The sequence below is a fragment of the Euleptes europaea genome, chromosome 1, assembly GCF_029931775.1.
Source record: "Euleptes europaea isolate rEulEur1 chromosome 1, rEulEur1.hap1, whole genome shotgun sequence".
Lineage (NCBI taxonomy): Eukaryota > Metazoa > Chordata > Lepidosauria > Squamata > Sphaerodactylidae > Euleptes > Euleptes europaea.
Window position 1 is genome coordinate 73468286 of NC_079312.1, and position 19151 is coordinate 73487436.

Consider the following 19151-nt stretch of genomic DNA (forward strand, 5'->3'; position numbering starts at 1 on the left):
CATAGCACCCTCCTGGCATTTTTTTCAAGGAGCTCCTGTCAGATTGTCAGAGATCTCAGGAGGTCGCTGGGGGAAAGGGGAGGTGGAAAAGATCCGCCACCTCAAATCCCTTCCACTCATACATCACATGATCTAACACAGGTAATGGAAATATTTTAATCTGATTATCATAAACTTTGAATACACTATTCTAATCTGCACAATGAAAAAGGCTGATTTTGACTTACCTGATTTGCTTGCTTTCTCGAACATCATACAAAAAAAAGAAGACATCTGCATCCTCTCCAATTGTATTATAAGTGAAACTCTTTAGACTCAGAAAGAAGTGGTGAGGGACTGGTAAACGGCATGCCTCTCCATGACGTGGGCGCATTGTATCTACCTGATGTTAAAAAGAGAAATAGTGTTGGATCCAGTAGAAATTTCCTCTCATAGAAAGGGAGGTAATTTTTGCCGATTTCCCCCTCCCACAGTAGACCATTGACTCACTCTCCTCCCTGGGCACTTCCTGTCATTAGGAGTAGCACGGGGGGCATTTTGAGCTGCATTTTGAGCAGGAGGGGGAAGAGAGAAATCCTGCTCCACAGATGGAAATATCTTCCATTAGAAGAGATTTCATGTGGGATCCAACCCAAATGCTTTATTTTCTGTGGAAATATTTCATATATATACACTCATTAAGTGCTCTCTGCTAGATATCTGTCATACTTTCCATTTTATAGATACTAGTTTTTTCTTTGGCTTATTTAGAAATTTAGCAATAGCAAAATACATTTTTGACCATCACATAAAGTAGATTCGTGTCTCCTTTACAACTGTACATTGTAAATTGTAATTTGTACATTATTGTGTTTGACAGAGGGGTGACTACATTTCTCAGTTAAAATATACAATGCTTTAAGAGATCACCTAACATCTAGTAGAAGGGTACACTGTAAACAGCTAGGTACAAAAGGTGAGGATGCCTTATGCACTACGACAATCTCATGTCAACAGAACCCTATGACCAAGGTTGCAAACTAGTCTATCCTATTTTTCCTATTACATGTTAATAGTAAGTTTATATTCCCATAAATTTCCTGATTCTTTCCCCCTGAAAAACCAGTATTTGACCATCTGCTGCGGTTTGCATTCCTGTAACTGGGAACGTTTTGATGAGCATATCCATTCTCTTTAATCCATACAGTAGTTCTACATCGAAGTCAGTGTCTTTTCCCAGGCTCTGAACTGTGTAAGCCAGCTTGGTCCAAAGACCAAAATGAGACACAGTCACATGCTTGAGGACAGATGACCTGTTTAGTAAAAATATCGCACAGACCTCTGTTTAAGTGACAGTGAAAGCAGCCTGAAGCTCTTTTTAAAAACTACTTTATCTATGCAACACATAGAGAAACTCTGTTCCATCTGGTAAATGGCCTGCTACAATCTGACTGAATCTAGCCCAAGTCATTAATCAAGGATCATTGTGATATGTTTGAGACACTTTCTGGTAATAAAATCACTTGCATCCAGCCAGCCTCAGCAATACAGTTAATTCAGTTCTTTCAGTCAGTTACCATGAAATAAGGACAAAATACATGAGGTAAGGAGTGTGAACTCTTGCTTTCTTCAAGCACATCCATCTTGGCTGGTTAAAATTAGATAGGAACCTTTTAAGGGTACTAGCAAAATCACTACAAGAACAGAAATTGCTGTCTCCTCTCAGGCATGCAATAATCAAACTTGGGATATAGGGTGATAAAATCGGGTAAATTTGGTAAGAAACAAATTGGGTAATATATGTTCATTCATTTGCCAAAGAAGTACTCCACATGATTTAATCCAGATCAAAACTCCCTGGTTTCATACAAGAAAAATCAGTGTGGATAAATTGTCACTTCACTAGAAGAATACATTTTCACATTTTTTTTAAATCTCAGTGTTAAGCAACCTGACTGTGAATACCACAATGTTAACAATTTATTAATCCTAATTAATGTTACATATATACCTTAAAAATGCATATTTTAAAAAGAGCAAAAACACTGATGGATATTGGGGCTTGGATCCCACTGAAAATGTCTCTGTAAAAATGGAAAAACATGATACACACTGGGGTGGGCCATTAAGGCCATTGGGAAAAATCCCTTGCAGCAGCCACTGCGGTAAACAGACAGCAATTGCCACATGCAGAGCTGAAGAACTGCTGCCACAGCAAGGGCCCAATAGCTGTACTGCATTTAGAAGTTTGATTAAACTGGAGTGATGCCCATATTGATTGTCAGCAGCACGTAGCAGTGCAGGGCAACAGGAAAACCCTCAAAGAAACCCAAAACGAATGAATAGATGAAAGGACAAGGAAGGAAGGGCAAGAAAGAGAAAGAGAGAGAGAGAGCAAGAAAGAGAGAAAAGGAGAGAAAATGAAAATGAAAGAGTCAGAGAAGAGAGAGAAAGAACGTTCAGTTGATGAAGAGACAATTCCCAACAATGGAACTGCTGTAGTGGTCAAAAGTAAACTGAGCAGGAAGCATGTGCAGGAGGCATGCATAATGTACTTGCTCTCCTTTTTGGGAATGGGACTCTTGGTGCCACTTTTAAGCATTTAGCTCTAGAAGAAATGAACTTATATGTGTGCATGCATAAAGATGACAAGGAAGAAAAAGGACTATACATGGAGGATATAGTGTAGCGCATCAACCAACATGTGCCATGGCCATGAATAACATGGTTCATAAAACTGGACTTCACCTAATGTTTCAGACATTTCCTCTTCCTCAAATCTGTAATTGTAATAGTATGGTGCTTAAATAGAATATATTTTTTCTATATTCTGGAACTAGGTAGTAAAACGAAATGCATACAACTCCCTATCGCTTCATCTGAACAGAGCCACACGCAGTACAAGAGGCATTCTTGCTTCCTTACTGTAAGAATAAAATTATTGGTATAAGGCAAACCCCTTCATTGAACTGTTTCAACAAAAGGCAGAACAAAACCTGCACCATCACAACACTGAACATATAGTTCTAAACGCTAATAAACACAGGGTAGGATGCAAAAGCAGCTACTCTAAATGTAAGACACAACTTATCATTTCTTCAATTATGAGTTACTTCAGTGAGGAAAGGAACAAAGCTCCTGTAGCTTATCTTACCTGTGATGTGCTCTGCTGCACACTATGCCTACTGGATAAATGCTGCAAAGGTTTAAAAAAAAAAAGTTGCTTATGTTTAAGGATACTTTTTTACTTTTTGCTCATAGCACTAAACAGAATTGAGATTATTTTCAGATTAATCTAATTTAAATAGCTATGTACTTTTCTAAAGACCTATCTTTATTAAATGACATGAAAATGACCTAAATATTGATACCAGCCTCATGTCATATCAAAATGCAGCACTCTGCAGGTGTCCTATACGAGGATATAACACTAGGGCAACAGCCAGGAAAAGAAGAGTATTGCTTTGCCAATGTTTGGCACACCAATCTTACACAAAGATGTTGTCTAGCACAGCATCCTGAAAAACATAAACCCATTGTGTTGATTGTTATTCTTCTCTAAACTTACAGTAACACGTTAGCAGTATAGTGTCAGAATTTTTCTTTTGTATCACTTCTCAGCCTTTTGGCTAAGATCAAGTGTAGTTCTTTTGTCGTTTGTAATAAAATGAGTTATTGTTAGTGTGCAGATAAATATTGTGAATTTCAAGACTGTGGAGAAGGGTGTTTGGGAAGAATTAGTTGACAGTGGATACACATTTTACAAACTGTTTAACTTAAACTAACTTAAACAAATATATTTATTTCTACTGGTCTATGCTGGCACATTTTCAAAAACTGCACTATTCAATATGACTAAACTACAAATTGGTGTGACATGCAAGTTGAGCATGGCGTTGTACCTTACGTACACAATGCTTTCATGTTGCAAGAATGCTTAACCAGAGTTACAGCTTCTAGGGGAAAATGCTAAGTCTTACTAGCTTAAGATTCTACTGAACCCTGAAAACTGCCTTGGCAGTAAGCACCATGGAGTACAGTGGGATTTACATTCTCTTAAATATGGATCAAGCTGAAGTTTTCAAGTGTTAAACTTTACCAAACATAAGTAGCAATACAGAACATGTGTGTGTAAGTCCCTTTGAAATCCATGGGACATAACCAGTTATTATGTATTTAATACATATATAATGGGGGCTCTATGTCTGTGCAGAGCTACAATTCAAAACTTGTAGATCTGGCTTTGAGGTACAAGAGCCTTCTCCCCTCAGAGATATCAGTAGCCACTGTGCAAGCCCAAGTGGAAAAAGGAGTCAGTTTCTTCCAAAATAAAGAGCATGCCACAGCAAGTTATAGGGACCTGTTACAAGTAAGGTGGGCTGGTGAAATGAATGCACAGATGACTAGTCAAATAACAATTGCAGGTAAGCAATTTGTCTTTCTTCTTCATATCTCTGTATAGAACACTGATGGGTATAGACTTACCAGCTGGGGCCTGTAGCCTGGGGCCTAGCCATTTCACACTGAGACTGGAAGACGTTCCACCAGTATGGGAGAAGAAGAGAGAAACCAATGGTATTCCTGAACCCAGAAGCAGCAGCATCTTCTATATATCTATTTCTCAAATGTGGGTAGATATGCGGATATCTAAATCCACAGATCAGGCCCACACAGAGAGAATGGAAATTTTTCTCCAAACTTGGGAGGATCCCAGGTTTGCAGAAAAATCTGAAACCAGTAAAAAAAAAAAACAAAAAAAAAACATGGGGGGTTAAATCCCCCATAAAACAAAAGGGTTGTCTGCACATGAGAAGAGTAGGATGGCTGATGAACCCAGAGTAGAAAGGCTGATGAATGCACTGTTTCAGTGTAGATGAGAGCTTCTTCATGTCTCTGTACATTCTGCAGTTGATTCATAATATTTTCTGCAAATTAATCTCCAACTAGTCTAATAGAGTACGCCCATCTTTATGCTTAAGGTACAGAATGCTGGACTGCAGTTGCTGAAATCAGCAATATTAGAATAAATTTGTTTTGACTTTAATACACAGAATTATCTACCTCAAGACACCTTACCATTTTGTATAGATCCGAGACACTGATTTGATCAGAATCCGCCACCTCAAAGTCTTTCCGTGGAACAAGATCCAAACCCAGATGCCTGTGAAAATAAAAAAGCAGGCTCCAATCAACAGTAAAATACATTTTACATTGTCCATGTACCTAGCCTACATACAGATATAGGAACTTAGCCTATGGAAATAACAGTATGTTAAAACTGATTTAAGGCTCCAGTTCAGTTCCACAAAGCATTTTTTTCAGAAAATACAAATATTACAAACATATTTACTCCACAGGGCCTTACAGACTGCTATTCTCAGACACAGGAAGGAGGATATACTACTTTCTTCGTAGCAAACATGTGCTTAGTTGCTTGAGTAGTGTATTTCAAACAAGGGTACTTTCCTTGATCCTGCACTTTGCTTACAGCAGGAGATTCAATCTTGTTGAGTCTGTGGGTCATTCTGAAGGTGGTGAATGGGTGCCACCACAAAATGGCTGCCATGAAGTGCTGGGGCCAATCATTAAATGTTGGGAGGTTGCAAGTCAAGCATCATCCTATGATGGAGATGGCTGTTTTTGAAAAGGCGCTCTCTTTAGACACAAAGGGGATGAGTTTTCTGAAGCAAATGCTGTTCTAGTGAGGTAGAAGAAAGCTAGGATTTTATCTCTTCAAAACATTTCTATGTTGCCTTTCCACTCAAATAGGGTTTCCAATGTGGCGACTGGCTCTTCCCTTTGTGGAAGAGATGCATTGTTGAAGAAGCATGGGTGCCAAGAAACCCATTGACAGGCATCATGGCAACCACAGACACCACATTTGGATTCAATGGTTTACAGCACATTCTAATAACACGGAGGTGAGGGTATGGGTCTAGGTATTCAAGCCTCTCATTGAGTTTAGGTGAGAAAAAGAGGAAGCGTGTTATTGTCACTGCCACTTCTATCCCATGCATCAAGGGCCATGTCTTTATGTACATGTGTGTGATTCCAAACACACCTCCCCCTTCCACTCTAGCTTAATCCAGGAACTTTTTGCTACCTGCCATGAAGCGAGAGAGTTTTGTTTTCCAGCTCCTTGTCTCCATTAGCACAAATTATGTGTGCACCCCAAATATCTTTGGCCTACATAGACAAGAATCAAAGCGGAAAAGAAATAACAATGGTGCAGTGGGAAAAAAGATTTTTCTTATGTTTCACTCAAATATCCCTATAGGTAGCCATGTTAGTGTAGCAGTAAAAAAGAGCAAGAATCCAGTAGCATTTTGTTAGTCTCTAAGGTGCTACTGGACTCTTGCTCTTTTCTTCAAATATCCCTAGGCATGCATTTTCATTAGGGGATCTACAATAATATATAAAAACAGTTTTGTTTTGTTTTAAAAAAAGCCTCAACTACTTCATCTCAGTTTAAGTCAGAACATTGTATAGCTCCTATAAAATAGTTTTGCCACACTCTATTGGCAACGAATTGTTTGTCTTCAGTTTTTAATTCTCTGTAATTTACTTAAAAGGGGGGATGAAAGTGTTTTTATAGATTATTTTTGATCCCTTGATGAAACAATGTACAAAATACATAAGGATCTTTGAGTAAAATGTCATAAAAAACATTTCCCCCCTCTGCACCATCGTTTTTCTTCTCTGCTTTGACTCTCTAGTGGTGTGCCCCCCCTTTTGCACTTACCTTCAAAAACGTTAAGAACATAAAATACTCCAAAAACATTTTGGAATGAAAACATCCCTTTTCACATGGAAAGAAACTTTTCTTGATGCAAGCAAAGAACTGATAAAAGGTATTCCTTGCATGGGAATATCCTGGATGAGCCAGGAAGGCATTGATCAAAGCCCATTTTGAACGCTCAGAGCTCCTCATACCTTCTTGGCCATAAAACATGACCCAAGATTTGTAGTATAAGTAATCAAAGCTAGTGAAATTTTGCAAATGTAATTTTTGGATGATACAACAGTTAACCCTGATCATCTCTTAGACATCACCAATCTTCATGCCTCTCCCAAGTGCATTTTCCATGCATTTTCTAGTTAGCTTTTTCTTATAGTTTGACTACATTAACTTGTTTCGTACTGTCAAAAGCTACATTGTATTTTTTCATGTCCGCATGTTTTTTCCTCCGTTTGATACTGGAAACCTTTTCACATAATTTATTCTCCATTGTTTTCCCAAACACTTTTACCACGTTTTTCTTACTCTGTTTCTGAGGCAGCTTCCCTTGAGTGTGCGAACATCTGGAAACTGTCTTTATGTCTCCACCCTACCAAACACCCTTCCCTCGTTCACACCTACTATTTTGCTCATCTCCCCTCACTTCCCCTCCCTCCACCCATTTCCCTCCCAAATTTAAAAAAAAAAATGATGAGGGGATTAGCATTTAAACACTGGATCAAATTTAGCATGAATGTGAGAATCTCCCTCCCTTTCTGCATTTGATCCAGGGGGATTCACAAAGAGGGGGAGATTCTCACATTTGAAGCTTTCTCTTCTCAATTTGAGGAAGTACAGCCTTCCCTCTCCTCGCCAAGCTTACCATGTGTGTTAATGCCCAGATTCTCCCTTTTTTCTTTCAAAACACAATGTCTTTGAGCAGCTAGGTTTTGATGCCACAGGAACAATGGAAGAGTGCTTGAAACATGGAGCTAAGAAGAGCAGGACCCCCTTCCTTTACCCCACCTCCTACTTTTTAAATTTTTTGAATGCTCAGATTAGCGATTTAATGTTGGATTGATCCATGTAACGTAATGGCCCAAAACAGTTAAAGGGAGAGAGTCCACAGTCCTAGAGAGGCACAAGGAGGACCCATTTCCTGCTCCCTCTGTGCAGAACAAAGATTTGCGTTTTCAGGGCTGCTGCAGGAATGGCTGAGAGGGGTCCGATGAGCTGAAAGGGGCTTGAGGAGGGGGGAGATATGTAGGGCCAGGGTCTGTTAAGCAGGGCCCAAAGAATAGAGAAAGGAAGGGGGGAGCAGTGAATCGGGAGAAGAGCCACCTTTCCCCCCCAGTTCCCACAGCCCCTTCCTGCATCAGAAAGAGCCACTATGCTAAACAAAGAAGTCCCCAAAGAAAGAAGACCCGCAGGAGACATGAAAGTGTCAATAAGCATGTGGACAGGAATAAGCATGTGGACATTGCGTATTTGGATTTCCAAAAGGCTTTTGACAAAGTCCCCCACCAAAGACTGCTAAGCAAACTTCATAGCCATGGGATAAGAGGACAAGTCCTCTTATGGATTGAGAGCTGGCTGAAAAATAGGAAGCAGAGAGTAGGAATCGGTGGTCAGTTCTCACAATGGAGGGATGTGAGCAGTGGGGTCCCTCAGGAATCTGTGTTGGGACTGGTGCTTTTCAACCTGTTCATCAGTGACCTGGAGTTGGGGGTGAACAGCGAGGTGGCCATGTTTGCAGATGACACCAAATTATTTAGGGTGGTTAAAACAAAAACAGACTGTGAAAAGATTCAAAAACTGAAGAAATGGGCATTAAAATGGTAAATGAGATTCAATGTGAGCAAGTGTACAGTGATGCATATTGGGGCAAAAAATCCCAACTTCACGCATATACTGATGGGATCTGTTCTGGCAGCGGCAGACCAAGAAGAGAATCTTGGAGTGGTAGTGGATAGCTCAATGAAGATGTCAATCTAGTGTGCAGCTGCTGTTTAGTTTGGAAAGAAGGCAGTTAAGGGGAGACATGATAGAGGTCTATAAAATTGTGCACGGTATGGAGAGAGTGTACAGGGAGAACACAGGCAGGATAATGCTACTGCAGTCGATTTCCTAGAGGCACCTGGTTGGCCACTGAGTGAACAGATGGCTGGACTTGATGGGCCTTGGTCTGATCCAGCATGGCTGGAAAGCACCTTCATGGGTGCTTTCCACGTGGCCTTGCTTAAGTAAGTACTAAGAGAAAGTTCATAACAGGACAATCAATGTGCAAGAAACAGATGAGTATCAAGCTAACAGCCTGATCCTATAGATTTGGAGCGTTAGGGGGGACTGACATAGGACTATAAAGACTTCTATGGATCTGAATAGGCAAAATGCCAATAACATGTTGAATAAAGCAGGATATCAGCAATCCTACATTCCCCTCACTCATAGTAGTGAAACACAGCATAAGTGTTTTTGCTTTGTTGTAGTGCTGTAAAGGACAGCAGGCAACTAATCATGCAAGATCAAGAGACCAGCTTCTAGTATCATCATTCTGTCATTAGGAGTTCCAGTTTCCACACCCAGTCTTAGGAGCTCCAGAAGCAGAACACTTGTTCATTTATTCCCTTGGTTTGTCGTAAATCTGCTGGCTATAAATTTACACTGTAAGTTTTTATAAACCTCTCTGCCTTTAGAAAATAATATATTTATTCTTGCTTTTTGTTTCCTGCTAATTCTGAATGCAGAAGAGATTTCACTTCCTAACTTGAATCAAGGGGAAAGGCGAGATATACATGTTTTAATAAATGAATAAAATTAGCTATCTTATGGTATGGCTGGTGTACTACTGCAGAAGCCTCGAACACAGCAGAACGTTGCTAAAAATTAAGCATATTATATCCAACAGATCACCTCTTTTTACATAATTATAGATACTTTCAAAGAATGCCAGTTGCTGGGGAGGCATGATTCCCCAGTACAGAAGTCATATTCTATATTTTTTCTTCACAATAAATTTGTCCATGTAGCAACTTTGCCTTTTAAAATGGGACAGAAGCAGAAGCCTTATCTGGATCTTTCCCCAATATAATACAGTGATTTTAATCAGGATATCTTTTTGTTATACGTTTTATGAGCTCAAATTTGAGATCTTCTTGGGTGAATATCCTTCCCTCATAATAAAATGTTACAATTTACTTTGCAATTCATTCCAGAACCATTTAGTCACTTATTTTTGACACTATTCCTCTGGTAATCCTACATTTACAGCCCAATCCTATATACACTCAGAAGCAAGTTCAGCTTTGTTCAATACTTATTTCAAATTAATGTATATATAACCGCAATCTCAATGCTATAGTTACTGATGAGTATTATATGATGAGCCCTAACCTGGATAGCCACAGATTAGCCTGAATTCATCAGATCTCAGAAGTTACGCAAGGTCAGCCCTGCTTAATACTTGGATGGGAGACCACCAAGGGATACCAAGGTCGCTATGCAGAGGCAAGCAATGGCAAACCATCTCTGAATGTCACGGGTCAGTAATAACCCGGTGCTTGCCTTTATATATATATATGATGATGAACATATGAAAACTGCTATTACTACAGGTGGGGTTGTCTTGTTTTTGTCACTTCATATCCATATTTATGAAGACTGTTTAATGAAACTAAAAATTGGAGGAGGGAAATGAATCCTTATGAAAATCAACTTGTACATCTCATGCTTTTAAAGATTATGAGTTATGATTCTCAGTTATATTATGGTTTATACAAAATCAATAAATTAATAGCATTCATTGACAACGTCCAGGAATGCACTTCACAACAGCTACCTTTGAACCTAATCTGATATACTAAATTTAGTTAAAATCCTCTAACACCATGGATTCTCAGCTCAAAGGATTTTCATTCTTTAATTCCTGTTAATCCTTCATAATAACTAATCCCAAGCTTGCTACCTGTGTGGATGTCATACCAAATAAATCAAGATTCAACAATCATACAACAGGCTGCTTACATAGTGCATAGAATTTCCTTTCTTTGCGTTTTTTTTTTTTTAAGAAATAGCTAAATACACATTTGTAGGAAGTTTCAGATCAAGGGAATCTTGCCTGAAGCAGCACAATGAACTGATTAGCTTCTATTAACCCTCCATGCTAATATTAATATTTATTTATAATATTCCAATCCTGCCACTTCATATAAATATGTGCAAATTGGCTTACAACAAAAATTCTAATCATAAAACGATAAAAGTATAAAACCAGGAGCAAAAACAGAGAAATTTAACTTATTTATATATTGAATTCATTTATACCACCTTTCTCTCTAAGGGGAGGGGATCTCAAAATGGTTTACATCATTCACCTCTCCTCCATTTTATCCTCACAACAACCCTGTGAAGTAGGCTTGGCTGAGAAAGTGAGACTGGCCCAAGATCACCCAGCAAGCTTCCATGGTGCCAGTGGGGATTCAAACCTGGGTCTTCCAGATACTAGTCCAACACTTTTTAACCACTACACCACACTGGCTCTCCAAAACATCATCAGATGAACCAAGAAAAGCATATTAGAAGTGTGAGATAAAAGCATGACAGTCTGAAAAGCAACTAATAAAACTCCACAAGGGAAGGGAGATGTAAAAGGCATAGGAAAATAAAAACAGATTCATCTAGCACTTCAATCTTGTAAATCTGGTGCCAGGCAACTTTCTGTAGAGTAGCAGAACTTGAGTGCCAATATACATTTCCTGAGAAATCATACGAAACCATTATATCCTTTTAGCTTTCTGTAAAAGAAAACTGTTACATAAATATCTTCATATTAATGTTATTTAGTCTAAGAGCAGACTGTGCGTGGATGTGTGCCATCAAGTCACAGCTGGCTTATGGAAACCCCAGAGGGTTTTCAAGGCAAAAGACATTCAGAGGTGGTTTGCCATTGCTTGCCTCTGCATGGGCTGAGAGAGTTCTGAGAGAACTGTGACAGGCCCAAGGTCACCCAGCAGGCTTCATGTGGAAGAGAGGGGAAACCAACACAGTTCTCCAGATTAGAGTCCACTGCTCTTAATCACTATAAGATTCTTAACTGATATGATAGCTCTCTCTCTCTCTGATGATTTCATTGGTAACAGCAAAGCAGATGCTACAATATACAAAAATTCCCTAACATTCATAATTTAAAAGGTTTTTTTTAATTTTTAGAGAATCTCTGGGGAAGAACAGAGCATCATAATCTTTCTGTTGTATGTTTATTATATGATTGTCACAGCTCTTCAGAAAAACCCTGTACATAATGCTTTCTTTTTTCATTTGTGAGCTGATACCTTGATCCTAAGCATGGTTATCTATAAATAAATTCCACTAGTATTTCCTTCCAGGTAAACGTGGTTAGGACTGCAGCTTAGAGTACTTGTATAATATTATACTTCTACAAGTATAATAAGAGACTTCTACAAGTTTTTGTTGGCATAAGAGTTCAAGGAATATGCACTGTGTCTCTTGCCTTGCATCATTATCTAAACTGTAATGTCTATGTTCTACTTACAGAGAAAGCTGAGAGTTATCATATTGTGGCATGAGGAAAGGATGAAAACAGAAGCCATGTAGGGATCTGTAGCTATATGAAATAGTCAAGTTATTGTTCTCATTCTTCTCCTTTTTAATTAATTTCTTCACCTACCTCCCTGTGCTCTGACCTGGATGGCCCAGGCTAGCCTGATCTCGTCAGATCTCAGAAGCTAAGCAGGGTCAGCCCTGGTTAGTATTTGGATGGGAGACAACCAAGGAATACCAGGGTTGCTGTACAGAGGAAGGCACTGGCAAACCACCTCTGTTAGTCTCTTGCCAGGAAAACCCCCTAAAGGGGTCGCCATAAGTCGGCTGCGACTTGACGGCAATTTACACACACACCTCCCTGTACTCCCTCTCCCCTCAGGCACTTTGTATGTTCTTTGTTGGGAAAGAGTATGCCACTGGTGCTTCTTTTTACCCTCCACTCTCAGAAAGTATTCGTATTTTTTAATTCTTATTTTATTTACTTTGTTTATAGTCCAACTTTCTCCCCAATTTGGGACCCCAAGCAGCTTACATTGTTCTCATTTCCTCCATTTTACCTTCTCAATTATCCTGTGAGGTTAGTTGGCCTGAGATTGGGTGACTAGTCCAAGGTCACCCAGCAAGTTTCCACGGCACGAGTGGGCATTCAGACCTGGACGTTCTAAATACTAGGTCAAGAATTTGACCACACTGACTCTTGTTCTCTCAATCCCCTTTTCTGTTTTATCATCCCATTTCTCTCTTAACTTTTCAGTCCAAAACCTCTGGAATATCTTGTTCTCTTAGTTTTCCTTCTCCTGACTTACTGTTAGATCATTTTCAATGCTTTACTGTTTCATGCTTATCTTTCTGGTTTCAGTACCTTCTCCCATATGAACCTACCCATCCACTTCAGTCAAACTATGCTGTAGACATAGTTTATCTAGATTTCAGTAAGGCTTTTGATAAGGTTCCACATAGTATTCTAGTTGACAAATTGGGAAAATGTGGTTTAGATCCTATTATTGTTAGGTAGATCTGCAACTGGCTGACAGATTGTACCCAAAGAGTGCTAGTTAATGGTTCCTCATCCACTTGGAGAGAAGTGACTAGTGGAGTGCCTCAGGGATCTGTGCTGGGCCCTGTGTTGTTCAACATCTTTATAAATGATTTGGATGAAGGAATAGAAGGGATGCTTATTAAATTTGCAGATGATACTAAATTGGGAGGGGTAGCAAATATGGTAGAAGACAGAGCCAAGATGCAGGATGATCTTGACAGGCTGGAAAAGTGGGCTAGAACTAATAAAATGCACTTCAACAAAGACAAATGTAAAGTTCTGCAATTAGGTAGGAAAAATCAAATGCATAATTATAGGATGGGGGAGACTTGTCTGAGCAGTAGTGTGTGTGAAAAGGATCTTGGGGTCTTAGTAGACCGAACACTGAACATGAGTCAGCAGTGTGATGCAGTAGCTAAAAAGGCAAATGTGGTCTTGGGCTGCATCAACAGAAGTATAGTGTCCAGATCACGCGAAGTGATGGTATCGCTTTACTCTGCTCTGGTTAGACCTCACCTAGAGTACTGTGTTCAGTTTTGGGCACCACAATTTTAGAAAGATGTAGACAAGCTGGAACTTGTCCAGAGGAGGGCAACAACGATGGTGAGGGGTCTGGAGACCAAGTCCTATGAGAAAAGGTTGAAGGAGCTGGGTATGTTTAGCCTGAAGAGGAGAAGACTGAGAGGGGATATGATAACCATGTTCAAGTATTTGAGGGGCTGTCATATAGAGGATGGTGCTGAGTTGTTTTCTGTTGCCCAAGAAGGCTGGACCAGAAACAACGGGTTGAAATTAAATCAAAAGAGTTTCTGTCTAGACATTAGGAAGAATTTTCTAACAGTTAGAGCAGTTCCTCAGTGGAACAGGCTTCCTTGGGAGGTGGTAAGCTCTCCTTCCATGGAGGTTTTTAAGAAGATGTTAAATGGCCATCTGTCAGCAATGCTGATTCTGTGACCTCAGGCAGATGATGAGAGGGAGGGAATCTTGGCCATCTTCTGGTCACTAGAGGTGTGGGGAGGGGAGGTAGTTGTGAATTTCCTGCCTTGTGCAGGCGGTGGGACTTGATGACTCTGGTGGTCCCTTCCAACTCTATGATTCTATGATTTTTATCTATGGAGGCCTTGCTTTGGGTCCCATTAGTCCACATGGGTCCCAACATCCCCAGGGAATTAACTTTTCCTGAGTCAGAACTGACTAATGTGGAGAGGGAAACAAAGGAAAGAACTGCAATTCTTGTTTTCATGATCAACCGATCAATCCAACCCCATGTTCATTATAAATCTTTCTAAGAGATGTATCTTAATTCTAAACCTATTGTGTGAACATAAAATCCACTAAAACAAACAGGATTGGCTTCTACATAAGGAGTACAATCCAAAACATGAAAAAATCCCAATAAAATAAACAGGGTTACTTAAGTATGTGCTTAACATTTCTTTACATTCAATAGGATTTCAGCATATCTATTTTTTCTAGATATTACCTAGATGTCCTAGTGTAGGCAGAACAGTGCACAAGTGGAACATAAATCCCTGATGGACTAAACTGCAAAGAAAACAGAAACGTGAATTTGGTTGGGCAGTCACATCCAGCAGCCAAATTTGCATTCAAGTTCCAGTTGTTTCGTCAGTTTTGACAGGGCTAATCTTTTTGTCCTCCTCCAAGAGATGATCAGCATCTGGCCAGTGGGTCATCATGACAGCTATATGTGACACACTGCTGACTATGCATTTCTTTTGGATTTAAGTTGGTGTTTGCTTCTTAAATCTAAGTGCAATGCTTTCTTTTTTTCTTACAGGCAAATTTTATTACATTATAGAGTCCGATTTGACTTCCTGCCAGAAGTTGATTGTGTTCACAGAAGTCAAGGACTAACTATGCATCTAAGCAATACATATGAAAACATACACTGCCGTCATAAGAAGTTGGGCAGCCCATTCCTGAAAGGAGGGGTGAAGCTCTTTTGGAGCCGGTGTGACCCCACACCGGTGTAGGTGCCACTTTATCACGTGCCTCTTTATCACAGAATGTCCTGTGTGTAGGTGCTACCTTATCACCTATGCCGGCATGGGGGCAAGCATGCCAGCGTCTAGGCACTGCTGTCCCCTGGCGCCAGAACAGCCATGATGGCAGGGAGTTACCAGAAGGGAAAGCCAGCACCAGTGTGGTGTGGGGGGGCATTCCGGGACATTCCTGGGGGGTGGAGCTGCCTTTAGGCAGCTTCCACTGCCCTCTCGCCTCATGAATGTCCCCTTGAGCGGTGGCAGGGCTGTACCACCTTATTTGGCTGGCACAGCCTTGCTGTTTTCAATGGGGAATTTTCCCTTTTCCCCTTTATTTTATTTTTTAAACTGCTTTTTAAAGCTCTGCCGCAACTGGGAAGCCTCTGAGGAGGCGGCGCAGCTCGTCTGCTCCCGGCCACTGCGGATCTACCTCTCCCTTCAGGATTGCGCTCACAGTCTACTAAGCCCACTGACTTCAACTGACTTCCTAGAGAAGGCTGTATCTTTGCTAAGGATACCACTGAAAATCACTTAATAGAATTCTGTCAGCTTATTTTTCAAGAACTCTGTTCTTTCCACTAAAAAGAATAGTATTTAATTTTAACAAGAGTTGGCAGTGGCTCTGACCAAACAAGCACTATTGTCACATTTCACTTCACTTTTATGCCTCATTGTCCTGGCAATCATGTTTTGTACACTTCCCAATCACACACAACTAAATCTATGGTACCCGTATAAGGTATCTAAAAACAGTGCATGCAAGGGTGCAACAAGTCAAATTCAGCACTGACATACACAAAAAGATGGTTTCCTATAATGAAGTAGGAGATGAAGACATAGGGACAAGGAAAGACATAAAAACAATGCAAGACTTTCCCTCCTGATCAAGTAGGAATTTAAAATAATAATAATAGAGTAGATCCAACCATCACTCAAGTAGTCTTCCTCCAGCCTTTCTTCCGTTGGACAAAGAACCACTTAAGTTGGAGGAAGGCTTCAAACTTGAGCCAAAATGAAAAGATGGGGTATAAATATTTTAATAAATAAATAAGCTTTTTTCAGTGGGGTGGTAGGATAGGCGTAGGATCCACCCTATTAAACTTTTCTATTAAATAAACTAGAATGAGTGCAGGACAGAAACAAACAGGTGCAGGGTATAGAATGTAGAGTGATTTATGCCACCTTATTGAATATTAGTCTTGGATCACACCAAAGTTCCAAACTGGGGGACCTATTTTTTCTTCAAAAGCAAAGGTTGTTTTGAGAACCAGTAGCAATGCGGATGTATAGTACTGGATTCTGGGTTATTACAAGCTAAATTATGGTATTTACATTTTAAGGTAATGGCTTTATGTATTTGCAAACTGCTCCAAGTTCATATTTTATGGAGGGCAATCAAAAAGTCTTAATAAATAAACAGTTATGAAAAAAGTATATTTTGGGGGAATAAATTAGAATGTTTCTTTTTAGCGCCAATTTCCTGCCATCACTTCTGACGTTCCAACGCTATTACACAGCCACTTTGTCAACATGCTTTAAATTTATAGTGATAAGGTAGTAATTTTTGATAAACATAACACAGATATTATATACAATCTTGTGAAAATTTAGTGAAGTTTAAACTTTAATTTATTTCAATGAGATTTGTAAGATTCATTCTTTGTGTGCACCTGCTGTACATAATTCTTCGGATTTAACATCCAAAAGGAACAGGCAAAAAATTAAATGGACTTTGAACTCATCCCCTGATTTACAGTTTAGGTAAGACAAACAGATGTGTGGTTTCAACATTTTGAATTATATCTTTTCTTCCCCTATAAACATAAAAATAAGGAACGGTATTAAAATCTGTATTTGGACATCAGCAAGCAAGTTCCAGTTGTACTCAGTAGCAGTTACAATGACATCTTAAATCAAACAAACAATACCCATACTTACTCATTACCCCAGTCCAATCGTACAGTGAGATGCCTCTTCACCTCTCGCACTTGGTCTTGGGTCAAATGACCTGAGAGTAGCTGTCTGCGAAGATCAATTAGTTCATTCATCACATGACGCAGTTTGTAGAAAAGATCTACTTTATGTTTCTGTGATGTTTCATTTAGGAGTGGAGAGAACGAGAGGAAAAGAATTGAAATTTTTAATTACATTAATTTAAACTGTTGAATTACTTGATACCTGTTGAATCAAACTTTATGCTATAATGAAGCTTTTATATAAACTGAGGTCTTATTACAATAGTTTCCCATCTTCTAATTCATTACTTAAAGGTATGATATGAAAAAAAAAAATATCACCAAGTTACCAGTTAAAGATAGCTTACAGCATTTAAAATCTATAGACAATATAAATAAAATACAAAAAATGTCAGTTTACTTCAGGAAAATAAATCAAGTAAAAGCATAATCAATAGCACCTGAAACTGGGAATCAGATGAATACAAAGGGATTTGTTCTGGGAAGTGAACTGATTCTGTTGGTGCAAACTAGCAGCAAATGATTCTTCTTTTGGGGGGCAGGATACAAAGAAATTAAAAACTGAGTGGGTTAATAACACGACCAAGGTTCCCACACTTGTTACTTACCTTTGGACAAATATTTTGAGCCTAGTATTCAAATATACAATTGTTTAAACAAACTGCGAAGTATTTTGACACATGTAGACTGCATTCACACATGGTTGGATGTTGTGTTAACACTACACTACAGAAATCACTCACCTCCTTAATTGTCTTGCCTATAAAAGAAAATCCAGTTGCCAATGACTGCTATATAGACTATATAGCAATATTCAAAAATGTGTAGATACAGCCTTAATGCATTATTCTAACTATCCATCTGCTACACTCCTAAGCAGATCTACTCAGAATCCTACTGAAGTCTATTTAGGGGGGCTTATGATCAGGAAAGTGTTCTTATTTTATTTATTTACATTGTCAATACCCCACCTTTCTGCTCAATGGGGACCCAAAGTAGCTTACATCTTGCTGCTATCCTCCATTTTATCCTCACAACAACCCTGTGAGGTAGGTTAGATTGAGAGTGTGTGACAGGCCCAAGTGCACCCAGCAAGATTCCATGGTGGAGTAGGGGTTTGAACCTGGGTCTCCCAGATCCTAGTCAGACACTCCGATCACTATACAACACAGTTCTTAGCCTGTGTTGTGAATTTCTTTTTTCTTTCAACATATTTATGGACACACAAGCTTCAAAGCTCAGTGACACAATGAGCTGCAGGGCCACCATGGTGGCCCTGATAAGGGTAGAAAAGAGGGGTCCAAATTTTGGAAATCAGCAAATAAATGCAACAGTATGAATGCAGCACAGCGAGATGCAAGGTATGTACCTCCTTGGGGTGAAAGCCCCAATCCAGGAGCCAGGGCTACATGGATGCAATCACAGTCATGTCAGACAACAACTGAATGCTTTTTGCAGGGAGGCAGAACTGAGCAGAAGAATGGATTGCCTGTCCTGCTCACCTGAATACAAAGTTTAGTGCTAATGCTCTCAATCTATATGCAGCATACACCGCGTATATCCTGGATTCAGCTTTTCAGCCTAGGGAACCTCACCTGTAGTTCCTTAACCACCAAGAAATATGAATGTGTAGATTGAGGCAACTGAATTGTTATAATCCCTGCTACTGTGTGCATCTGTCAGAACATAATGGACAAATCCAATGTCTTCACAGTCAGACATCCACATCCAAGATTTTTACTCATATTTTATGTTCTTACTAATCTCAACAAAATAAATGCATTGCATTTTCATTCACTCCTTGCACTAGTTTTTGTTCTGTCTTTTGAGCTTACACCACTTGTGCAGCAGAACAGAATAGATTTTTTAAAAGA

The 19151-nt window shown here is 39.5% G+C and overlaps 1 protein-coding gene and 1 pseudogene across 3 annotated transcripts in view; one reads left to right on the plus strand and one right to left on the minus strand.

The window, feature by feature from the left end:
• The window catches only part of DOCK3 (dedicator of cytokinesis 3), a 209864-nt gene that overhangs the window by 138785 nt on the left and 51928 nt on the right, over positions 1-19151 (minus strand). For all 3 annotated transcript variants that reach the window (XM_056855260.1, XM_056855269.1, XM_056855252.1), the window contains exons 6-9: positions 17240-17388; positions 5056-5140; positions 3134-3175; positions 228-382 (exon numbers count right to left, since the gene is read on the minus strand). In XM_056855260.1, coding sequence (XP_056711238.1) covers positions 228-382; positions 3134-3175; positions 5056-5140; positions 17240-17388 — 431 coding nt within the window. The remainder of the gene's footprint in view (positions 1-227; positions 383-3133; positions 3176-5055; positions 5141-17239; positions 17389-19151) is intronic.
• LOC130493626 (U2 spliceosomal RNA) lies at positions 3589-3765 on the plus strand (annotated as a pseudogene).